This window comes from Leuciscus leuciscus (genome assembly GCF_965113295.1).
Source record: "Leuciscus leuciscus genome assembly, chromosome: 3".
Classification (NCBI taxonomy): domain Eukaryota; kingdom Metazoa; phylum Chordata; class Actinopteri; order Cypriniformes; family Leuciscidae; genus Leuciscus; species Leuciscus leuciscus.
Window position 1 is genome coordinate 7,970,572 of NC_138727.1, and position 18,157 is coordinate 7,988,728.

Here is an 18,157-nt window from a genome sequence, read left to right on the forward strand (position 1 = left end):
CTGCCCTTTACAGAAAAGGAATAACAATAAATCAGACCCTTCTTAGGAAAATACTACGGCAGTTATAAATTGACAAGTAAACATTTATCACTTGGGCCCTCGGGCCCTCTCTCTCTCTCTCTCTCTCTCTCTCTCTCTCTCTCACACACACACACACACACACAACCGCGCTCACCTCGTTGCAGAGTCCTGTACCGTTGCTCGCGTGCGCTGTTGCCACAAAAATAAATAGATAATTGGACGTTTCACTCCGAAGAGCCAAATAAACATTAAATTGTATACCTTAATGTAGTGTGGTTAAAGGGATACTCCACTTTTTTCGGAAATATGCTCATTTTACAACTCCCCCAGAGTTAAACAGTTGAGTTTTACCGTTTTAGAATCCATTCAGCCGAACTCCGGGTCTGACGGTACCACTTTTAGCATAGCTTAGCATAGATCATTGATTCTGATGAGTCCAGTAGCATTTCTTTCAAAATGACCAAAGAGTATCAATATTTTTCCTATTTAAAACTTGACTCTTCTGTAGTTAAACCGTGTACTAAGATCGACGGAAAATGAAAAGTTGCGATTTTCTAAGCCTATATGGCTAGGAACTATACTCTCATTCCGGCGTAATAATCAAGGAACTGTGCGGCCGTACCATGAGTGCAGCAGGTGTAATGATACGACGCAGCGCCTGAAAATAGGTCTAATAGGTTAGACAAACTTAGTCCCGGTCACGTTGGAAGTTACTGAGCTGGAGACTATTTTCAGGCGCTGCGTCATATCATTACGCCTGCTGGACTCATGGTACGGCAGCAAAGTTTCTTGATTATTACGCAGGAATGAGAGTATAGTTCCTAGCCATATCAGCCTAGAAAATTGCAACTTTACATTTTCCGTCGGTCTTAGTACACGGTTTAACGACAGAAGAGTCAAGTTTTAAATAGGAAAAATATTGAAACTCTTTGGTCATTTTGAAAGAAATGCTACTGGACTCATCAGAATCAATGATCTATGCTAAGCTATGCTAAAAGTGGTACCGTCAGACCCGGAGTTCGGCTGAATGGATTCTAAAACGGTAAAACTCAACTGTTTAACTCTGGGGGAGTTGTAAAATGAGCATATTTCCAAAAAAAGTGGAGTATCCCTTTAAAATCAATATGATTTATACTGGAGAAAAATAAAGTGTAATTGAGGAAATGTCCACTTGGGGGTAACCAAAGGCTGCAGGCAGTAGCTGACACGCTCTATGTTTTGCGTCACAGTGTAGGCCTACACAGTCAATACAGCTGGCGCACAGACAACAAGGAGTTCGTGTCGTCTAATTTTATTTATGTCTATTTTCCCCTGTTCCAGGTATAGACTATTTATAAATTCATTTCTGTTGTGAGTTAAACAACGGGGGGCTGTCTATGGGTCTGGGGTCTGGGGTCTGGGGTGACGGGATGTGGGGCTTCTATGATATTAGACTGCGTAGCCTATAATAAAAGATAATGAATTTCAAACCTGAACCAAACATATTTTTATTCAAAGATCAACAGTCTGTCATTATTCTTTAGTCTGCCACAAAACAATGACTGTTGTAAGTAACAGTGCGTAAATCAGACCTTTCAGTATAGCCTAACGCTAATAAGCTTAAACGAAAATAACGAGATAATTGTGTAGTGAAGTATTTTGTCCTCGCGGCTGCAGCAACTTGCGCTCTAATAATAGGCAAAATAGGCTACAGAATATTTCGTTCTGTATTGACAGACAATATTTGAAAATCGATCATATATATTTTTTTATTACATTTATATCTGCATTTATGTAAAAACTTAAACTTTCAAACATCAAAATGTCATTTATTAATATGTTTTCATGTCAAAATGACATACAAACATCTTTTCCTATTCTATTTTGCCTGGAAACGCTTCCAACACGCTTGCGTGTCGCGTGAAAAATAGGCGTCGGTTCTATTTATAGCATGCACGCGTTTTCCGCGCGGCTTGAGGCGCGCCTGAGACGCGCGTGTCACGCAGGCAGTGTGCAAGCTCTAACCTGTTAACAGGGGAGCCGAAATAAAAACGTACTCGGTTACTAACGTAACCTCGGTTCTCTCTAGAAGAGGGAACGAGTACTGCGTAAGATATCTTACGCTAGGGGAAAATCCTTTTTCCGCGAGATATTGAAGCCAAAAATTATCCTTAATTTTGTAATAATGCAAAACGCGTTGCAGCAGCAATGCAGACATAGGCGAGACAGCTCGCGCGCCTATTGGCTGCTCTGCGGCAACTGCAGCAGCCTATCGAGCGAGGCCTGGCGTGACGTCAGACCCAATCAGGGCACTTCGCGCCCGCTGCGTCACGTCCCGCCGAAATGGGCGTGGTCTAGGCCTATAAATATCGCTCGCAGGCAGCTATTATCTGGTTTTTCATCATCGAAGCAACCAGAGCGTGTGCATGCACGGCAAGATACGCAGTACTCGTTCCCTCTTCTAGAGAGAACCGAGGTTACGTTAGTAACCGAGTACGTTCTCTTACGAGAGGTCTCTCGTACTGCGTAAGATATCTTACGCTAGGGGACCCAGTGTAAAACGCCGTGCGTGCTGAGATCTGACACCAAAGACCCAAGGGCGAAAGCCCGGGGTACATATAGTGCACAAACACTCAGTGAACTCATAGAGAGTCCGGGAAGAAGGAGGGGTGCAGCCTCACTTTTCCACATAAAGTAGCGTCGAAGGGACGCAAATTTCATCATACAGACAGGGCGGGGTACGGCCTGAACAGATGGGGAAAAAATGTGGGTCTTACACAGTTTGCCCAGCTTTAAACTGTCGAAAATTGAGCTGTGCTCAGTAAACGCAGCATTCTGAGCTGAACGCATCAGGTCAGATAATACTGGTAGTCTAGACCGACAGCAGCCTGGCCTGCAGGGCGGGAACCTCTAGGTTATAAAACCTTATAAATGTAGACGGGGAGGCCCAGCCTGCCGCCATACAAATATCTTGCAAGGCAATCCCACTCGACCAAGCCCACGAAGAGGCCATGCCTCTTGTGGAATGCGCTCTGACACCCAAAGGGCACTGCATGCCCTTGGAGGCGTATGCCAGCGCTATAGCATCAACTATCCATCTGGATAGGCTCTGTTTCGACGCGGCTAGTCCCTTAGAACGTCCGCTAAACGAAACAAAGAGCTGTTCCGTCTGTCTGAAAACAGACGAGCGAGACACATAAGCTCGTAATGCCCTGACTGGGCAAAGGAGGCTCGCGTCTCTTTCCTCATCAGGGACCGGTAGGGCTGACAGAGAGATAATCTGCGCCCTAAACGGTGTGTTGAGGGATTTTGGAACATAACCGTGCTTAGGTTTGAGTATAACTTTTGAGTCATTGGGCCCAAACTCCATGCACGCCGCGCTCACAGAGAGCGCGTGCAGATCCCCTATGCGCTTCACCGAAGCGAGAGCCAGCAAAAACACCGTTTTGAAAGACAGGTGTTTCAAATCGATTGACTGTAAAGGCTCAAATGGCGCACCTTTCATGGCTTCCAGAACCGTAGAAAGGTCCCATACGGGGACTGAGGGAGGTCTGGGAGGATTCAGTCTCTTAGCTCCTTTAAGGAAGCGGATGACTAAATCGTTCCTTCCTATTGACTGACCAAGCGTTGTTTCTGAGAACGCTGCTATAGCCGCCACATAAACTTTGAGCGTGGAGGGGGCCCTGCCCCCATCCAACAGCTCTTGTAGGAAGGAAAGCACCTCCGTCACATCACAATTTGTGGGTGACACACCACGGGCTGTGCACCAGCCCGAAAACACTGACCATTTCGAAGAATAGAGTCGTCTTGTAGACGGAGCTCTAGCCTGCGTGATCGTGTTTAATACTCCTTTAGGGAGTCCAACATGTACCCGTTGATGGCCCAGACATGAAGGGACCATAGATCCGGGTGAGGATGCCAGATCGAGCCGCGGGCCTGTGAGAGGAGATCTCTCCTCACTGGTACTGGCCACGGGGCAGTACTTGCTAACTGCATCACGGCTGGGAACCAAGGTTGGTTTTTCCAGAACGGTGCTACCAGCAGTACTGAGCATCCTTCTTCCCTGATCCGTTCTATCACCTGAGGCAGGAGAGAGACGGGGGGAAAAGCATAGAGCGGGCGGCGGGGCCACACATGGGCCAGCGCGCTCCTGCTCTTGGAGAAAAATTCTTGACAGTGAGCGTTTTCTTGAGACGCAAACAGGTCCACTTCCGCTCTGCCGAATTTCTTCCACAGCAGTTGGACTGTCTGTGGGTGTAGGGACCATTCGCCTGCCGGAACATTGTTCCTGGACAGTCTGTCTGGTCCTATATTCATGATCCCTGGCACGTGCGCTGCTCTGAGCGAGCGCAGGTTGCACTGAGCCCATACCAGGAGGCGTTCTGCCAGCCTGTACAGTTTCTCGGATCTGATGCCGCCCTGGCGATTTATGTAGGATACCACAGACATGTTGTCCGAGCGGACCAAGACGTGGTGACCTTTTATTTGGGGACAAAAACGCGTCAGCGCGTTGTCTACTGCCAGCATTTCGAGGCAGTTTATGTGCAGGAGCTTCTCCCGTTCTGACCACTGGCCGAAGAACGGTCTGCCCTCGAGCAGCGCTCCCCATCCCGAGGTGGACGCGTCCGTGGACACCACTTTCACCCTCGAGGAAGTCCCCAGGCTTACACCTGATTGGTACCAGTCGTTCGCTTTCCAGGGTTTCAGAGCTGTAACGCATTTCTGATTGACCCTGAGGCGAAGCAAACCGGGTGCCCACGCTTTGCGTGGGACTCGCGCTTTCAGCCAAAACTGCAGCGGGCGCATGCGGAGCAGACCCAGCTGGAGTACTGACGATGCTGAGGCCATGAGACCTAGCATCTTCTGAAATCTTTTGAGCGGGACAGACGCGCCGCAGCGAAAAGAGTTCGCTGTGCGTCGAATGTCTACCGCGCGCTGTTGTGATAGTCGCGCTATCATGGATAGTGAGTCCAGTTCTGTGCCCAGGAAAGATATTTTCTGACTGGGTGACAGGGAGCTCTTCGCCCAATTGACACTCAGACCCAAATCCTCGAGGTGATCGAGTAAAATGGTCGTGTGTTCTATGAGCACTGCGCGAGATTGCGCTAGAATCAGCCAATCGTCCAAATAATTCAGCACTCGCATGCCTCTCATTCTGAGGGGTGCGAGCGCCGCGTCCATGCACTTCGTAAATGTACGGGGTGCTAGGGACAAACCGAACGGCAGGACTGTGTACTGATATGCCTGGCCCTCGAAGGCGAATCTCAAAAATCGCCTGTGACGTGACGCTATCTGTATTTGAAAATACGCGTCTTTCAGATCTATTGACACAAACCAATCTCCTTGGCGAATCTGCACAAGGATTTGCCTGGTCGTGAGCATCCTGAACTGTCGCTTCACAAGCACTTTGTTCAGTTGCCTTAGATCTAGTATGGGTCTGAGACCCCCGTCTTTTTTCGGTACCAGGAAGTATCTGCTGTATAGCCCTCCTTCGCTCTGATCTTGAGAGAGGGGTTCTATGGCCCCTTTTCTCAATAGTTTCGTCACTTCGGCTCGAAGTAGATGTGCTACTTCTGTTTTTACCGTGGTCTCGACGCGCGCCACATAGCGACGAGGGCGTCGGCGAAACTGCAGCGAATAGCCTCTTTTTATAATGTTCAGCACCCACTTCGAAACCCCGGGCAGCTTTGCCCATGCGTCTGCATGGATAGCTAGGGGTCGAATACGAAGCGCGCTCCGCTCGCTCAGCGATGGAGAAGCTTCTGTGTGCTGTAACACAAGCGTGTCGCTCGTGACATTTGAGGCATGGGGCGCGCTGATGACAGCGGGCAGATTGCCCGCGCTCGACTCCTCTACGGTGGTTAACCGCGAGGGGGAGGGCTGGGCGGTTCCCGTGGGAACTGTCATGTCTATGTGTGGATGTGGGCGCGGGACAGCGGGCACATTTATCACACCGAAAACATCGTTCGCTTGCGTGAAGCGAGTGCACGTTGGTTTCGTTTTTACAGAAACCGTGAGACATGCATAACGTGGTGTTAGTGGGCACTGGGTAGTGGGCACATTCACCATGTTTGAAGCGCAACCGACCTGAGTCGGTTTTATGTGCGCGAGCCCTGTGTGACAGGCTGTGCTTATGTGTAGGGATGGGCACTGGGCATTCTTACTACACACGAAACACCATCGGCCGTGGCCGGGACACCAGAAAATACGCTCTTTTGGGGATTTATCTGGGTAGCCGTGAAAACGGCATTTGTGTGCAGGCAAGCGGGTGACAGAACCGACTTGTTGGCTGCAGAAAACACTGGAACAGTCACATTTTCTGGAACTGGACGAGCGAATAGCTTTGGTGTGAGTCCGGCCGCAGCGGGACTGGAACACCGTCGTTTTCCTAGCTGTGCTAGGACGACTTCGGGGCCTCGGGCTTCACCGTAACCTTAGGTCGCGGGCCGCGTCCTGCGGGGCGGCGACCGGATGAGCGGGAGCGCGGTCTCGCGCTTCTGGCCTGGCGGCGCTGTGAAGTGGAGGCGGTGGACGGTGGCTGTGGCTGTGAGCTCTGAGCAGACGGTTTCGCACGGCCTGCTGCAGAGCTGGAGCGCTTCGGGAGGAAGTGCTTCATAGCCTGAGACGCTTTCTGTACCTCTGCGAATCTCTCTGCGAAATCTTTGACGGAGGATCCGAAGAGGCCTGCGGCGGAAAGCGGGGCGTCGAGGAACGCGGTGCGCTCAGACTCGGCCATTTCCGAGAGCGTCAGCCATAGATGTCTCTCAGACACGGTGAGAGAAGCCATAGTCCGTCCAATGGCTTGCGCTGCGGACTTAGTAGCACGAAGGGCGAGGTCCGTGGCACTCCTTAAGTCCGGCACGCAGATCGCGTCAGGTCCTTCCTCATCCAGCTTACGGAGGAGATCGGCCTGGAAGATCTGGAGCGTTGCCATGGTATGCAACGCTGACGCAGCTTGCCCGGCGGCGGAGAAAGCGCGGTGGAGCAAGCTCGACGTCGTGCGGCAAGCTTTAGAGGGTAGGGCCGGCTTAGCGCGCCGTCCAGCGGAGGGAGGGCATAAGTGGGCCGCTATCGCCTCTTCAACCGGCGGCAGCGAGAGGTATCCTTTGTTCTTGGCATCGTCAACGGCGGAGAATGCCAAAGAAACAGCAGGACGCACTCTAGCAGAATAGGGGGCGCTCCAGGACTTGGCGACTTCTTCGTGTAACTCAGGAAGAAAAGGCGCCGGTCTGGACACAGGTGAAGCGCGCTCCCCAGGCAGGAAAAATCCATCCAGCCGGTTGTGAGCGGGCTGCTCAGGCGAAGACCACTCGAGGCCGAGGCTCGCCGCGGCCTGTGCGAGTACTCGCATGAGTTCCGTCTCGATGGAAGCTCTCTTGCCTGACGAAGTGCGGGCAGGGGGCGCGGGGTCCTCAGAGCCCGCCCAATCCTCACTGCCTGACGCCAGGATAGAGCAGGAATCATCCTCTCCCAGCAGGGCTTCCTCATCCGCGATATCAACGGAAGCGGCGGCAGACGGCGGCCGCTGTCCGTCAGGAAGCGAAACAGAAGAAGCCGGGGAAGCAAGCGGGCGAACCGGCGAGCTTTGGCGGCTGAGGGAGGGTTCCGGGGCCCGCTGGGCACGGCGCTTTTTACGGCGCGACGCCGCGGCGGGCGGGGGAGCAGTCTCGGTGAAGACGGCTAGGCGAGTCCTCAGAGTCGCCATTGCCATCAGCTCGCAGTGAGGGCATCCGCCGTCAGCGAGCGCGAGAGCTGCATGTTCCTCACCCAGGCAGGAAACGCAGATCACGTGGCGGTCCCCGTCGCTGAGTGTGGCTCTGCACGAGCCGCAGGAAGGCATCTTTAAAAAGACGCTAGCTCTTTTAGAAATGTGTGTCGCGGCGGCGACACACACACACAGAAATACAGTGTAATAAAGAGAAGGATATAAGCGCCGGAAAGCGCAGCAGGAAGGCAGGAAGGCGGCGCGGCCAGCGACTTCAGTGACTCGTCCCGCTGAAGGTGCTCTCTCTCGACGGCGCGGCTCCTAATCCAGCTCCAGCGATGCGTGTGCTTCGCTTGAAGGATGAAAAATCAGATAATAGCTGCCTGCGAGCGATATTTATAGGCCTAGACCACGCCCATTTCGGCGGGACGTGACGCAGCGGGCGCGAAGTGCCCTGATTGGGTCTGACGTCACGCCAGGCCTCGCTCGATAGGCTGCTGCAGTTGCCGCAGAGCAGCCAATAGGCGCGCGAGCTGTCTCGCCTATGTCTGCATTGCTGCTGCAACGCGTTTTGCATTATTACAAAATTAAGGATAATTTTTGGCTTCAATATCTCGCGGAAAAAGGATTTTCCCCTAGCGTAAGATATCTTACGCAGTACGAGAGACCTCTCGTAAGAGAACGGACACGCCACGCAGCCAGTGTGTCGCCGGCCTCAACCTCCGCAGACAGTTTTTAATGTTTATCAGACAATAACTACTCAAGATTTTGCTTTAGTATAATTTTCGGGACAATTAGGGCCAGATTCGGGATTCGGGACAACAGTTTAGATTTCGGGACTGTCCCGAATTTTTCGGGACGTCTGGTCACCCTACTCGACTGTGAACACAGGAAATCTCGTGAGACTTCAGAATAAGCATGGAGGATTGTCGGAAGGGGGGAAATCGGCCCAAAATCAGCCCCATTATCTTTTGGTGTGTACCCAGCATTAGCAATTAGGAAACTTTAATCACTACAGTTTGTCCCTGATATGTGCGTCCTGGCCTCCTTGTGATCCCTCGTTACCAGGGGAACCCTGAGGAGAACAGGTCTCCTAAGTTCTCAATCTTTTTCATAATACCAATGACTGCAATGAAATTAAGATCATTTTACCAATCGCACTGAGACATTTAAAATGATACCAAACATGAAAAGAAAAATAATAGATTCACAAGATAGATCCTATGTGATATATAAATATTCTTAGTGAACTTTTGGTGACTTGACTCAGCGGGAGAGGAAGGTAGGAGGGAGAGGGGGATGCAGAGATAAGGAAGGAGAAAAGTTTGGACAGGACAATGTCCTGTGCGATCTTCTTTGCGATCTTGTGTCCAGGGTGCGTTTTATTGCTTTATTGCAGGGTGTGTTTTGTCTTAGCAGGAAAATCAGTTTTTACAAAATCATACAGTTCAACGACCAAACTCACCCTTGATCAGTGTCAGCTTCACCTCGGTCAAATGATGTCACTTCCTCTGAGTCACACCCTTAAAGGTTTATTGCATACATTTTATGTAGAGTTTTAAGTAAAAGCGACAGGACTGACTGAAAACATGAGGACAGTTGTAAAATAGTAGAATTGATGTATAATTTCATGTTTTTAATCAATTGATGTGAATGATAAGAACTTAAACTTGTTATTGATGGAGGTTTTTTTTTTTTTGCTGTAGCTCCAATTTGGCTGAGGACAAGGACTCAATTTTCAAAAGTGGTTTTAATATTTGAGAACCTAATGAATGACATATTCCTTTACAGAACAACTCACAGAAATCAATCAGTCAGTTTTAGACATTTTTGGATAAAAATACTTTTTTATTCACTGTAACAATTCAAGGACAGATAATGTACGTTTCTGGTAGAATATATCCCTTAATGTCTCACAGCAAACAAACTAAATATTACAAAATGGTTTAAGGATTAAGAAATGTTATTTGTTTTAAGGTTTTAATAGTCATGTTTAGCATCATGTAATAATCCTCCGAAACGAATTTGCAGCAGAAGTCACAAACAGAAATGTTATTAGTTCTTATTAAGTAAATGAGTAAACTGCATTTAATAAAAGCAACCGAAAAGGTAATTGATAAGACAATTAAATACATTGGAGTCAAAACATTAATGCCACGATTTTAATATGCATAAACAGGAATACGTACAAATTAGTACATCGGTAAAGGGGTTTATACGTACATAATTAAAGTTTTAGTGCTGTCAATACGTAAATATTTTACGTTTTAGTGCTGTAAATATGCCAATATTATACGTTTCTGTGTGTATAAAAACGTAAGTAAATGTACGTGTGGTAGAACTACACTTTTGGTAAAATATACATGTATTCTCATGAGATCATGTTATAGAAAATGTATCACATTCAAAGAATCTAAATGCATCAATAACTGTATGTGATTTTTGTCAGTAACTTTAATTTTCCTCCAATCTATCATTGGCAACTTGAACAATCTGTTCAATTGCCTTTAGTATCAGAGCATCAATGTCATCCTCTGTGTCAGTCTCCTCATGGTAGTTCTTCACTGGGAAGATGTTTGACAATGGCACACCAATTTTGTGACTGCACATCTCCATCTAGACAGGAACAGAATGTTAGGTCAGAAAATTTGATGTGGCTATTAGACAAAATCAGACCAACATGGGCAATATGTACTTGCAATATGTAAAACTGAAACGATATCACATACCTTCACTTTGATCATCTTGCTTGTGAAGATCTTCCTTAGATCCTTTTTGACCAGCGGACATGCTTCATCCACTTTGGTCAGGACAATCACTTGAGGAATCCCTACAGCAAATGCAGAGGCAATGTAAAGGTTCTAAAACAAGTTTTTCCCCTCAATAAAACTGAACACAATTGTGGCAGTTTGTTGTACATATCTACATATCTACAACTGGCCCACATACATTATCTGGGTCTATAAATAATTAAGCTAAGTTAAGCCTTGCAACATGCCCTGTTTGCAGTTGGCATTAAAATACAGCCTGTGTCTGGACTTTGTCTATCTACGCATTGAAAAAACAGACAAACCCAAACCACTTTATGCCCACTTCACTCTCATGTAATGTAATGTATGTGAACTCATGAATTTAAATCATAATCAAACATTCAGGGGTCAGATTTACCCTCATCACTGATTCTCTTGCGGATGATCTTCATCTTGTCATTAAGTTTATCATCTGTTAATTGGACTGTATTTGCATCTATGACGTACACCAGACAGGAAGCCTTATCGGAGAGGGTAGGTTCACTGACGTAATGTTGATCCTTATGAGTGAGTGCCTTCTTCTCATTGAACTAAGATTGGAAATTCAGCAAAAGATGTTAAACGTCGAACCTATTGCACACACAACTGTATGTCGAAATGTAATTTTCACAATATAGGGGTTTATTACTTCATAGCCATCCTTCACATGGCCAAACACAGCATTGATGATGTCCTCTGTTTGTGACCCAGCAAATACATCAGCTTCTAAGCCCATTATGTCCTTGAAGACGAAGGGCAAAGATTTTTTCCCACTTTTGATGGTGAATCCTTTGAGCTATGAATACCAAATATATAGAAGCACAAATATGTGTGAGCAATTTCCAAGAAATCCTCATACAATTAGCTAAAATAAAATAAAATAAACATGCAACTGTACAGTTGACAAATACCTACATTTTGTGTGAAACTACGACTGTCACCACCAGATGAATTCACTAGTGCTCTAGCGGTGATCCGTCCGTTAAAGGCATTATTGATGGAGTTAATAAAGCTGGACTTTCCTGCTCCAACTTGTCCAGCAACCAGAATTTTGATGTTCTTTACATCTGGATTATCCAGAGTGAAGTTTTCTATCTTCTTTTTCAGGGCTTCTTTCTGACTATCAAAACAAAATACAATTCAGTGCACAATGGAAACTGGGCATCATAGGCCCCAATTTATGTTTCTGCCGGTGGGTGCCCAGTGCCCACACTCCATATACCCCTACCACAGAAGCGGCCTCAAATAAACTATAAAAAAGGTGAATATAATCGTGTCTGAAAGCTGCAATTGAAAAAACAAAACAAAAAAAACCAATGGAGAAAATCTCGTATTTTTCCGTGGGTGCTCGGGGGCATATTATTACTATAGTAGGTATAGCCTATCACATTTGGTGCTTTATAAAACGTTTTAAAAAACTTTTCTAAATATTTTCTGTTGGAATTTTATTTACATTATGTTTGCCTTTTTACTATCCATGATGTAATATTCTTAGAAAATAATCACCATCATGAATGACATATAGTCTAGGATACTAAACAACCAGCTTACTCCCAATCAAATTTTCTCCATGGTCTGTCAAGTTCTAGGAGAAAAAACATACAACATCAGTTACTTTGATGTATGTTCTCCCCATCAAATATCAATACAGGCAGCTCATGTAAATGTTGTACTGTATATCTGTAATTAAATGATCCTCTTACCTGGGTTTGGCACTGGTGATGGAATGTTTTGCACAGCTGCAAATCTTGTACGCACAGGTTCAGGTTTCACATCTGTAAAACTTGTACGCACAGGTTCAGGTGCAGACCTTGATTCTGTTGATTCTGATGATCCCATCTTTGTTTTTATGTTGTTTTTCTCCTAAAGCATGAATATCTATATCAACAATATCTCCTTAAAATTAAGGGCAAAGACAGAGCAAATTGTTTCTCACTCACCGCAGCTCTGAAGACCAGTGTCGAGGCTCCTACCAAAATTCCAGTTTTATACTTTTTTTTGGTTTTTGTTTCAGTTTGAAGTTCATCTTTGTCACACCTGCATATGCAAATGAGGTATCACACACCACAATGTACACCTACAGTACACACACAGTAGTAGAAACAAGGAACTTCAGAAACTCAGTACAATAAAAAGGACAGGGGCTTTGTATGGCATAAATGTTTGATTTGTTTGAGTGTAGCCATTCCTGCATCTCTTTGAATAAATACTCATTTGATAACTAATTTGAATGTATTATTCCTGCAGTATTACAGCAGGAAAGTGCAAAATCAAGTTAGATTTAGCAACAATAGGAAACAATTGTAAAATTTAAAACTGTTAGAAAATTCTTTTTGTTTTGCTAAGGTATTTTTGTTGCATTTTGCAATTCCATTGACTGTGTACTTCTATTTGCATAAAGGTGGTAGAACCCCCAAAAATATACATTTCAGTTTTACACTTACTTAACCTAATTTCATCTATTTTTCTATTTATTGTTTGAAAAAATATGCATGTCAGTAAGTGACTGATAGCTTGGACTAAAACGGTGTGTGTGGTTCACATGAAGAACCTTTAACCTCCATGCAACCATGCACTGCATAAAAGTTTCAAAAAATTTCTATTTTCATAGTATTTTGCAATAATATGCATGTCAATAAGGGCTTGTATGTGTGTGGTCTCATTTTTCATTATGCATGTGAGTATCTGACAAATATAGCTTGCAAAACTCCAAATTAATGTATATAACTGTTGTGGCGCAGACTTGATTTAATTTGCTTTAAGCGAGATACTGTGTTCCATGACAGAGCTGATATAAATTTTATTTTATTTAAATATAAATATTTAAATATATTTAAAATGGGAGGAGCAAACACTTACTATATATACACAATGGTTACATACTGTTAAAACTAATCGTGGTATTGATATCTTTATAAGACGTCTCGGTTACTAACGTAACCTCGGTTCCCTGAGATGAGTGAACGAGTGTTGCGTAAGCCTTAGCTTACGCTACGGGAAAGCCCCTTTTCTCGAGAAGATTGAAGCCAAAATTATCCTATAATTTGTAATAATTTAAAACGCACTTGCTGCAACAGCAGACCTAAGCGAGGTGGCTTAGCACGCTTATTGGCTGCTCTGCGGCAACTGCTGCAACCTATGGAGAGGCAGCGGTGACGTGCTGACCAATGAGGGCACTTCGCGCTCTTTGCATGTCACAGCCCGCCAAAACGGGTGTGGCCGAGGCTATATAAACCGCGCCCTGCCATAGGTGCTTTGTTTTCATCGACTGAAGTGATAACGTATCAGAGCACAAGCACGGCAATGTTACGCAACACTCGTTCCCTCATCTCAGGGAACCGAGGTTACGTTAGTAACCGAGACGTTCCCTTTCGAGAGTACTCTCGTGTTGCGTAAGCCTTAGCTTACGCTACGGGAACCCCATGTAAAACGCCGTGCGTGCTCAAAAAAACGTCCTCATTCAGCGTCCCAAGGCAAGTGCCTGGGGCTCATAAGACGATTAAGCTAATGTGAATAATGATGCTTAATACATAACAGTACAGGCATGCCAGATCTAATTCGGGCAGGTAATTGTAGCAACATGGTTAAACTGATAAAAGTCTAGCCTGTAAGGCGGGGACTTCTAGGTTGTAAAACCTGATAAATGTAGACGGGGAGCCACAGCCTGCCGCCATACACATATCATGAAGTGAAATCCCACTGGACCAAACCCACGACGAGGCCATGGCCTCTAGTAGAATGAGCTCTGATGCCCAGGGGGCAAGAGAGACCTTTGGACGCGTAAGCCAATGAAATAGCATCGACTATCCAACGTGAAAGGCTCTGTTTAGTGGTAGCCAAACCTTTAGTGCGGCCACCAAAGGATACAAAGAGCTGTTCTGATTGTCTGAAACCAGCAGAACGCTCCACATAAATCCTAACGGGGCAGAGAACGTTTGCGTCCCTTTCATCATCAGATGTGGGGAGAGCAGACAGGGAAATAACTTGCGCTCTGAAGGGAGTGGCAAGTATTTTAGGAACATAACCATGTCTCGGTTTGAGGATGACTTTGGAGTCATTAGGTCCAAATTCAAGACAGGTAGCGCTTTTGAGTGAAAGATATTTCAGATCTATGGTCTGCATTGGTTCGAATGGGTCACCTTTCGTGGCCTACAGAACCGTGGAAAGGTCCCAAACAGGAACCGAAGGGGGTCGAGGGGGGTTTAACCTCCTAGCTCCCCTGAGGAAACGGACGACTAGATCGTTTCTCCCCAGTGACTGGCCAGACGCCAGTGTCACAAATGCCGCTATGGCTGACACATTTGGTCTCCCTGATCCGTTTGATCACCTGTGGTAACAACGAGATCTGTGGGAACGCATAAAGCGGACGCCTGGGCAAGTCGTGGGCCAGCGCGTCGTTGTTCTTCGTAAAGTAAATTGGGCAATGAGCGTTTTCTTCTGAGATGAAGAGGTCGACCTCTGCCCTGCCAAAGATGCTCCATAACAACTGGATCACCTTGGGGTGAAGGGACCATTCCCCTGGGGGAACATTGCCCCTGGATAGCATGTCTGGACCCAGGTTCAGGATGCCTGGTACGTGCGCCGCTCTCAACGAGCACAGATTGTGCTGAGCCCACACAAGGAGGCCTTTGGCCCTGGTGTACAGGCTCCGAGATCTGATGCCGCCTTGGCGGTTTATGTAGGACACCACTGTCATGTTGTCCGTACGGACTAAGACATGGTGACCTCGCAAGTATGGGAGAAAAACCTCCAGAGCTAACTCGACAGCTCTCATCTCTAGACAGTTTGTGTGTAGGCATTTCTCCAGGCCTGACCAGAGGCCGGAAGTGGGCCTGCCCTCGAACAGGGCGCACCAACCGAGGTTGGAAGCATCTGTCGAGACTACTTTTAGCTTCGAGCTCGCCCCATGTCGACGCCTGACTGGTACCAGCTGGCTGTCTTCCAAGGTTCCAGGGCTTTGATACAGCCCTGGGTCACCCTGAGGCGAAATCGACCCGATGCCCAAGCGTGAAATGGGACTCGGGGTTTTAGCCAGTACTGGAGGGGGCGCATATGTAGCAGACCCAGCTGAAGTACTGCTGAAGCAGATGCCATGCGACCCAGGATCCTCTGCAGCATTTTGAGAGGAGTGACGTCGCCAATTTTGAATGACGCTGCTAGGCGTTGGATGGAGAGCGCGCGCTGTGTTGTAAGCCGCGCTTTCATCGACACAGAGTCTATTTCTGTTCCCAGAAAGGAAATTCTCTGGCTGGGTGACAGCGAGCTCTTGTCAGATTGATTTTGAGACCCAAATTCTGCAAATGATTGAGAAGCAGAGCTTTGTGAGTCATCAGTTCTGTATTTGACTGGGCTAGAATCAGCCAGTCGTCTAAATAGTTCAATATTTATGTAGTCTCAGGGGAGCGAGCGCCACGTCCATGCACTTCATTAATGTACGAGGTGCTAAAGACAGACCAAACGGAAGGACCGTGTACTGATAAGCCCGGCCCTCAAAGGCGAATCTCAAGAATGGCCTGTGATGGGGCGCTATTTGTATCTGAAAGTACGCGTCTTACAGGTCCACCAGTATAAACCAGTCTCCCGGGCGAATATGCGCGAGAATTTGTCTGGTCGTCAGCATTTTGAACGAACGCCTCATAAGCGCTTTGTTCAATTGTCTGAGATCTAAGATGGGTCGGAGACCGCCATCCTTCTTTGGAACGAGAAAATAGCGGCTGTAGAAACCTGACTCGCTCTGTGAAAGAGGAACGGTTCCTATCGCACCTTTTCTCAGCAGTTTCGCTATCTCGGTGCGAAGAAGGTGTGCTTTTACCGTGGTTTCGACCATGGCTCGAAAGTGCAGGGGTCTGCGCGCAAACTGCAGCGAATAGCCTTGTTTGATTATGTTTAACACCCTGTTTCTGACATGCCCGGGATGATTTCCTATGCTTTTGCCGACAAGGCTAGGGGCAGAATGATATCTGGGCTCGGATCGCTGTGTGACAGGGATCCGGTGGCCTGATTGACTTGTGCTTGTGACACTGTACATACAGCGCTTATGTGAGAGGGCACGTGTTGAATAACGGGCACCTGGTTTACACATGATACACTCGCCGTGAGAGCGGGGAAGTTTTTTATTAGTAGGGGCCCTAAGTGTGTGTTTGACACTGGACGGGCAGTGTTTATGAGTAGGGGTGAGCACTGAATAGTGGGCACAGTACCTACATTTAGAACACAGTCGGCGTGAGCCGGATACAAGACAGAATTTTTTCTCTTTTTGAGATTTATTTTGGTCGCCGTAAAAACGGCGTTTGTGTGCATGTTGTGTAACAGACTCGTGTACTGCAAAATAGACATCTCCAGTCGCCTCTGGTGAGGGAACTGTGAGAAGCGTGCGTGGGTTCTTCGACGGTTGTCCGGCCGCGGCGGGACTTAACCATCGTTGTTTGCCCCTTGTGGCTAGGAGGGTTTCGGAGGCTCAGGGTCTAGCACAATCTTCGGCCTCGGGCCCCGTGGGGGAGGCGGTCTGCGGCGGCTAGACGAGCGCGAGCGCTGATGAGCCTCAGCGGGTGGACGGGGCTGAAAAGCTGGCAGCTGAGGCGGGGGCCTTGGAGTCTGAGCAGGCAGCTGTTTCTTTAAGCGGCCTGAAGCAGAACTCGAGCGTTTAGGCAGGAAGTGTCGTAAGGCCTGTGACGCTTTCTGTGCCTTGGAGAAGCGTTCCGCGAAGCCCTTGACAGACGGGCCAAACAGGCCATATGGTGAAATGGGCGAGTCCAGAAAAGAAGCCATGTCCGCGTCCTTCATATCCGTTAGCGTCAGCCACAGATGACGCTCCAAAACAGTCAAAACCGCCATATTCCTACCGATAGCCTGAGTGGTGGTCTTTGTAGCTCGTAGGGCTAAGTCCGTAGCGCTTCTCAAGTCTCTGAACGCCTCTTGGTTTGGGCTAACCTCGTCCAGTGAGAAGGTTAGCCTGAAACACTTGAAGCACCGCCCTAGTGTGGAGTGCTGATGCAGCAATCCGGTGGAGGGCGGGCAAAGGTGCGCAGAGACAGCCTCTTTGATAGGGGGAAGATGCTGGTAGCCCTTTTTCTGAGCGCCGTCGACAACGGAGAGCGCTGAGGAAACAGAGGTTTTCAGCCTGGCGGAAAACGGAGCCTTCCATGATTTAGTGAGTTCGTCATGGAGTTCCGGCAGGAACGGGGCGGGCCTTTGCTGAGGGGACTGGCGGCGTCCTTGCAGAAACTACTCGTCGAGCCTGTTGCGCGTTGGTTCGGCAGGTGTAGACCACTCGAGGCCGAGGTCCTCCACGGCCTTAGTCAACACGCGGATGAGTTCAGCATCCACACTGGCTCTTACCCCGCTGGTACTGGCCTGGGTTGAGGGGGCGGGGTCCGGAATGGAGGCCGACTAGTCCTCACTATCCGAGGCGGCGAAAGAACAGCTGTCGTCGTCACCGTCTGGTCCACCAAAAGTGATGGGAGCGGCCGCGGAAACCGCCGGGCGCTGGCCATCCATAAACAAGACCGGTGAGGGCAAATCAGTGGGCAAGGCACGCGGGGAACCAACCGGCGTGAGCTCGCGAGTCACTGAAGCTTCCGGTGCTCTCTGGGAGGGGCACATTTTACGGCGCGGCCCGCGAGAGAGTGAAGGAAGTGCATCGTCGCAGAAGATGGCTAACCGA

The 18,157-nt window shown here is 47.8% G+C and overlaps 1 protein-coding gene across 1 annotated transcript; it reads right to left on the reverse strand.

Annotated features, from left to right (window-relative positions):
• Positions 1-9,853: 9,853 nt before the first annotated feature.
• Positions 9,854-12,348, reverse strand: LOC309494503 (interferon-induced protein 44-like). Its single transcript, XM_082163916.1, has 7 exons — positions 12,198-12,348; positions 12,046-12,079; positions 11,410-11,614; positions 11,144-11,290; positions 10,874-11,045; positions 10,435-10,535; positions 9,854-10,321 (listed from the first exon to the last, which is right to left on the reverse strand). The coding sequence occupies exons 1-7, from the start codon at positions 12,331-12,333 to the stop codon at positions 10,160-10,162; spliced, it is 957 nt and encodes a 318-aa protein (XP_082020042.1). The 5' UTR covers positions 12,334-12,348; the 3' UTR covers positions 9,854-10,159.
• Positions 12,349-18,157: the final 5,809 nt, after the last annotated feature.

Excerpts from the sequence above, each read along its gene's own strand:
- LOC309494503 (XM_082163916.1), bottom strand. The coding sequence starts at position 12,333 with ATGGGATCATCAGAATCAACAGAATCAAGGTCTGCACCTGAACCTGTG. Across the intron at positions 11,615-12,045 it reads TGGAGAAAATTTGATTGGGA|TCAGAAAGAAGCCCTGAAAA; the intron begins GTAAGCTGGTTG and ends TTGTTTTGATAG. Across the intron at positions 11,291-11,409 it reads GTCGTAGTTTCACACAAAAT|CTCAAAGGATTCACCATCAA; the intron begins GTAGGTATTTGT and ends TGGTATTCATAG.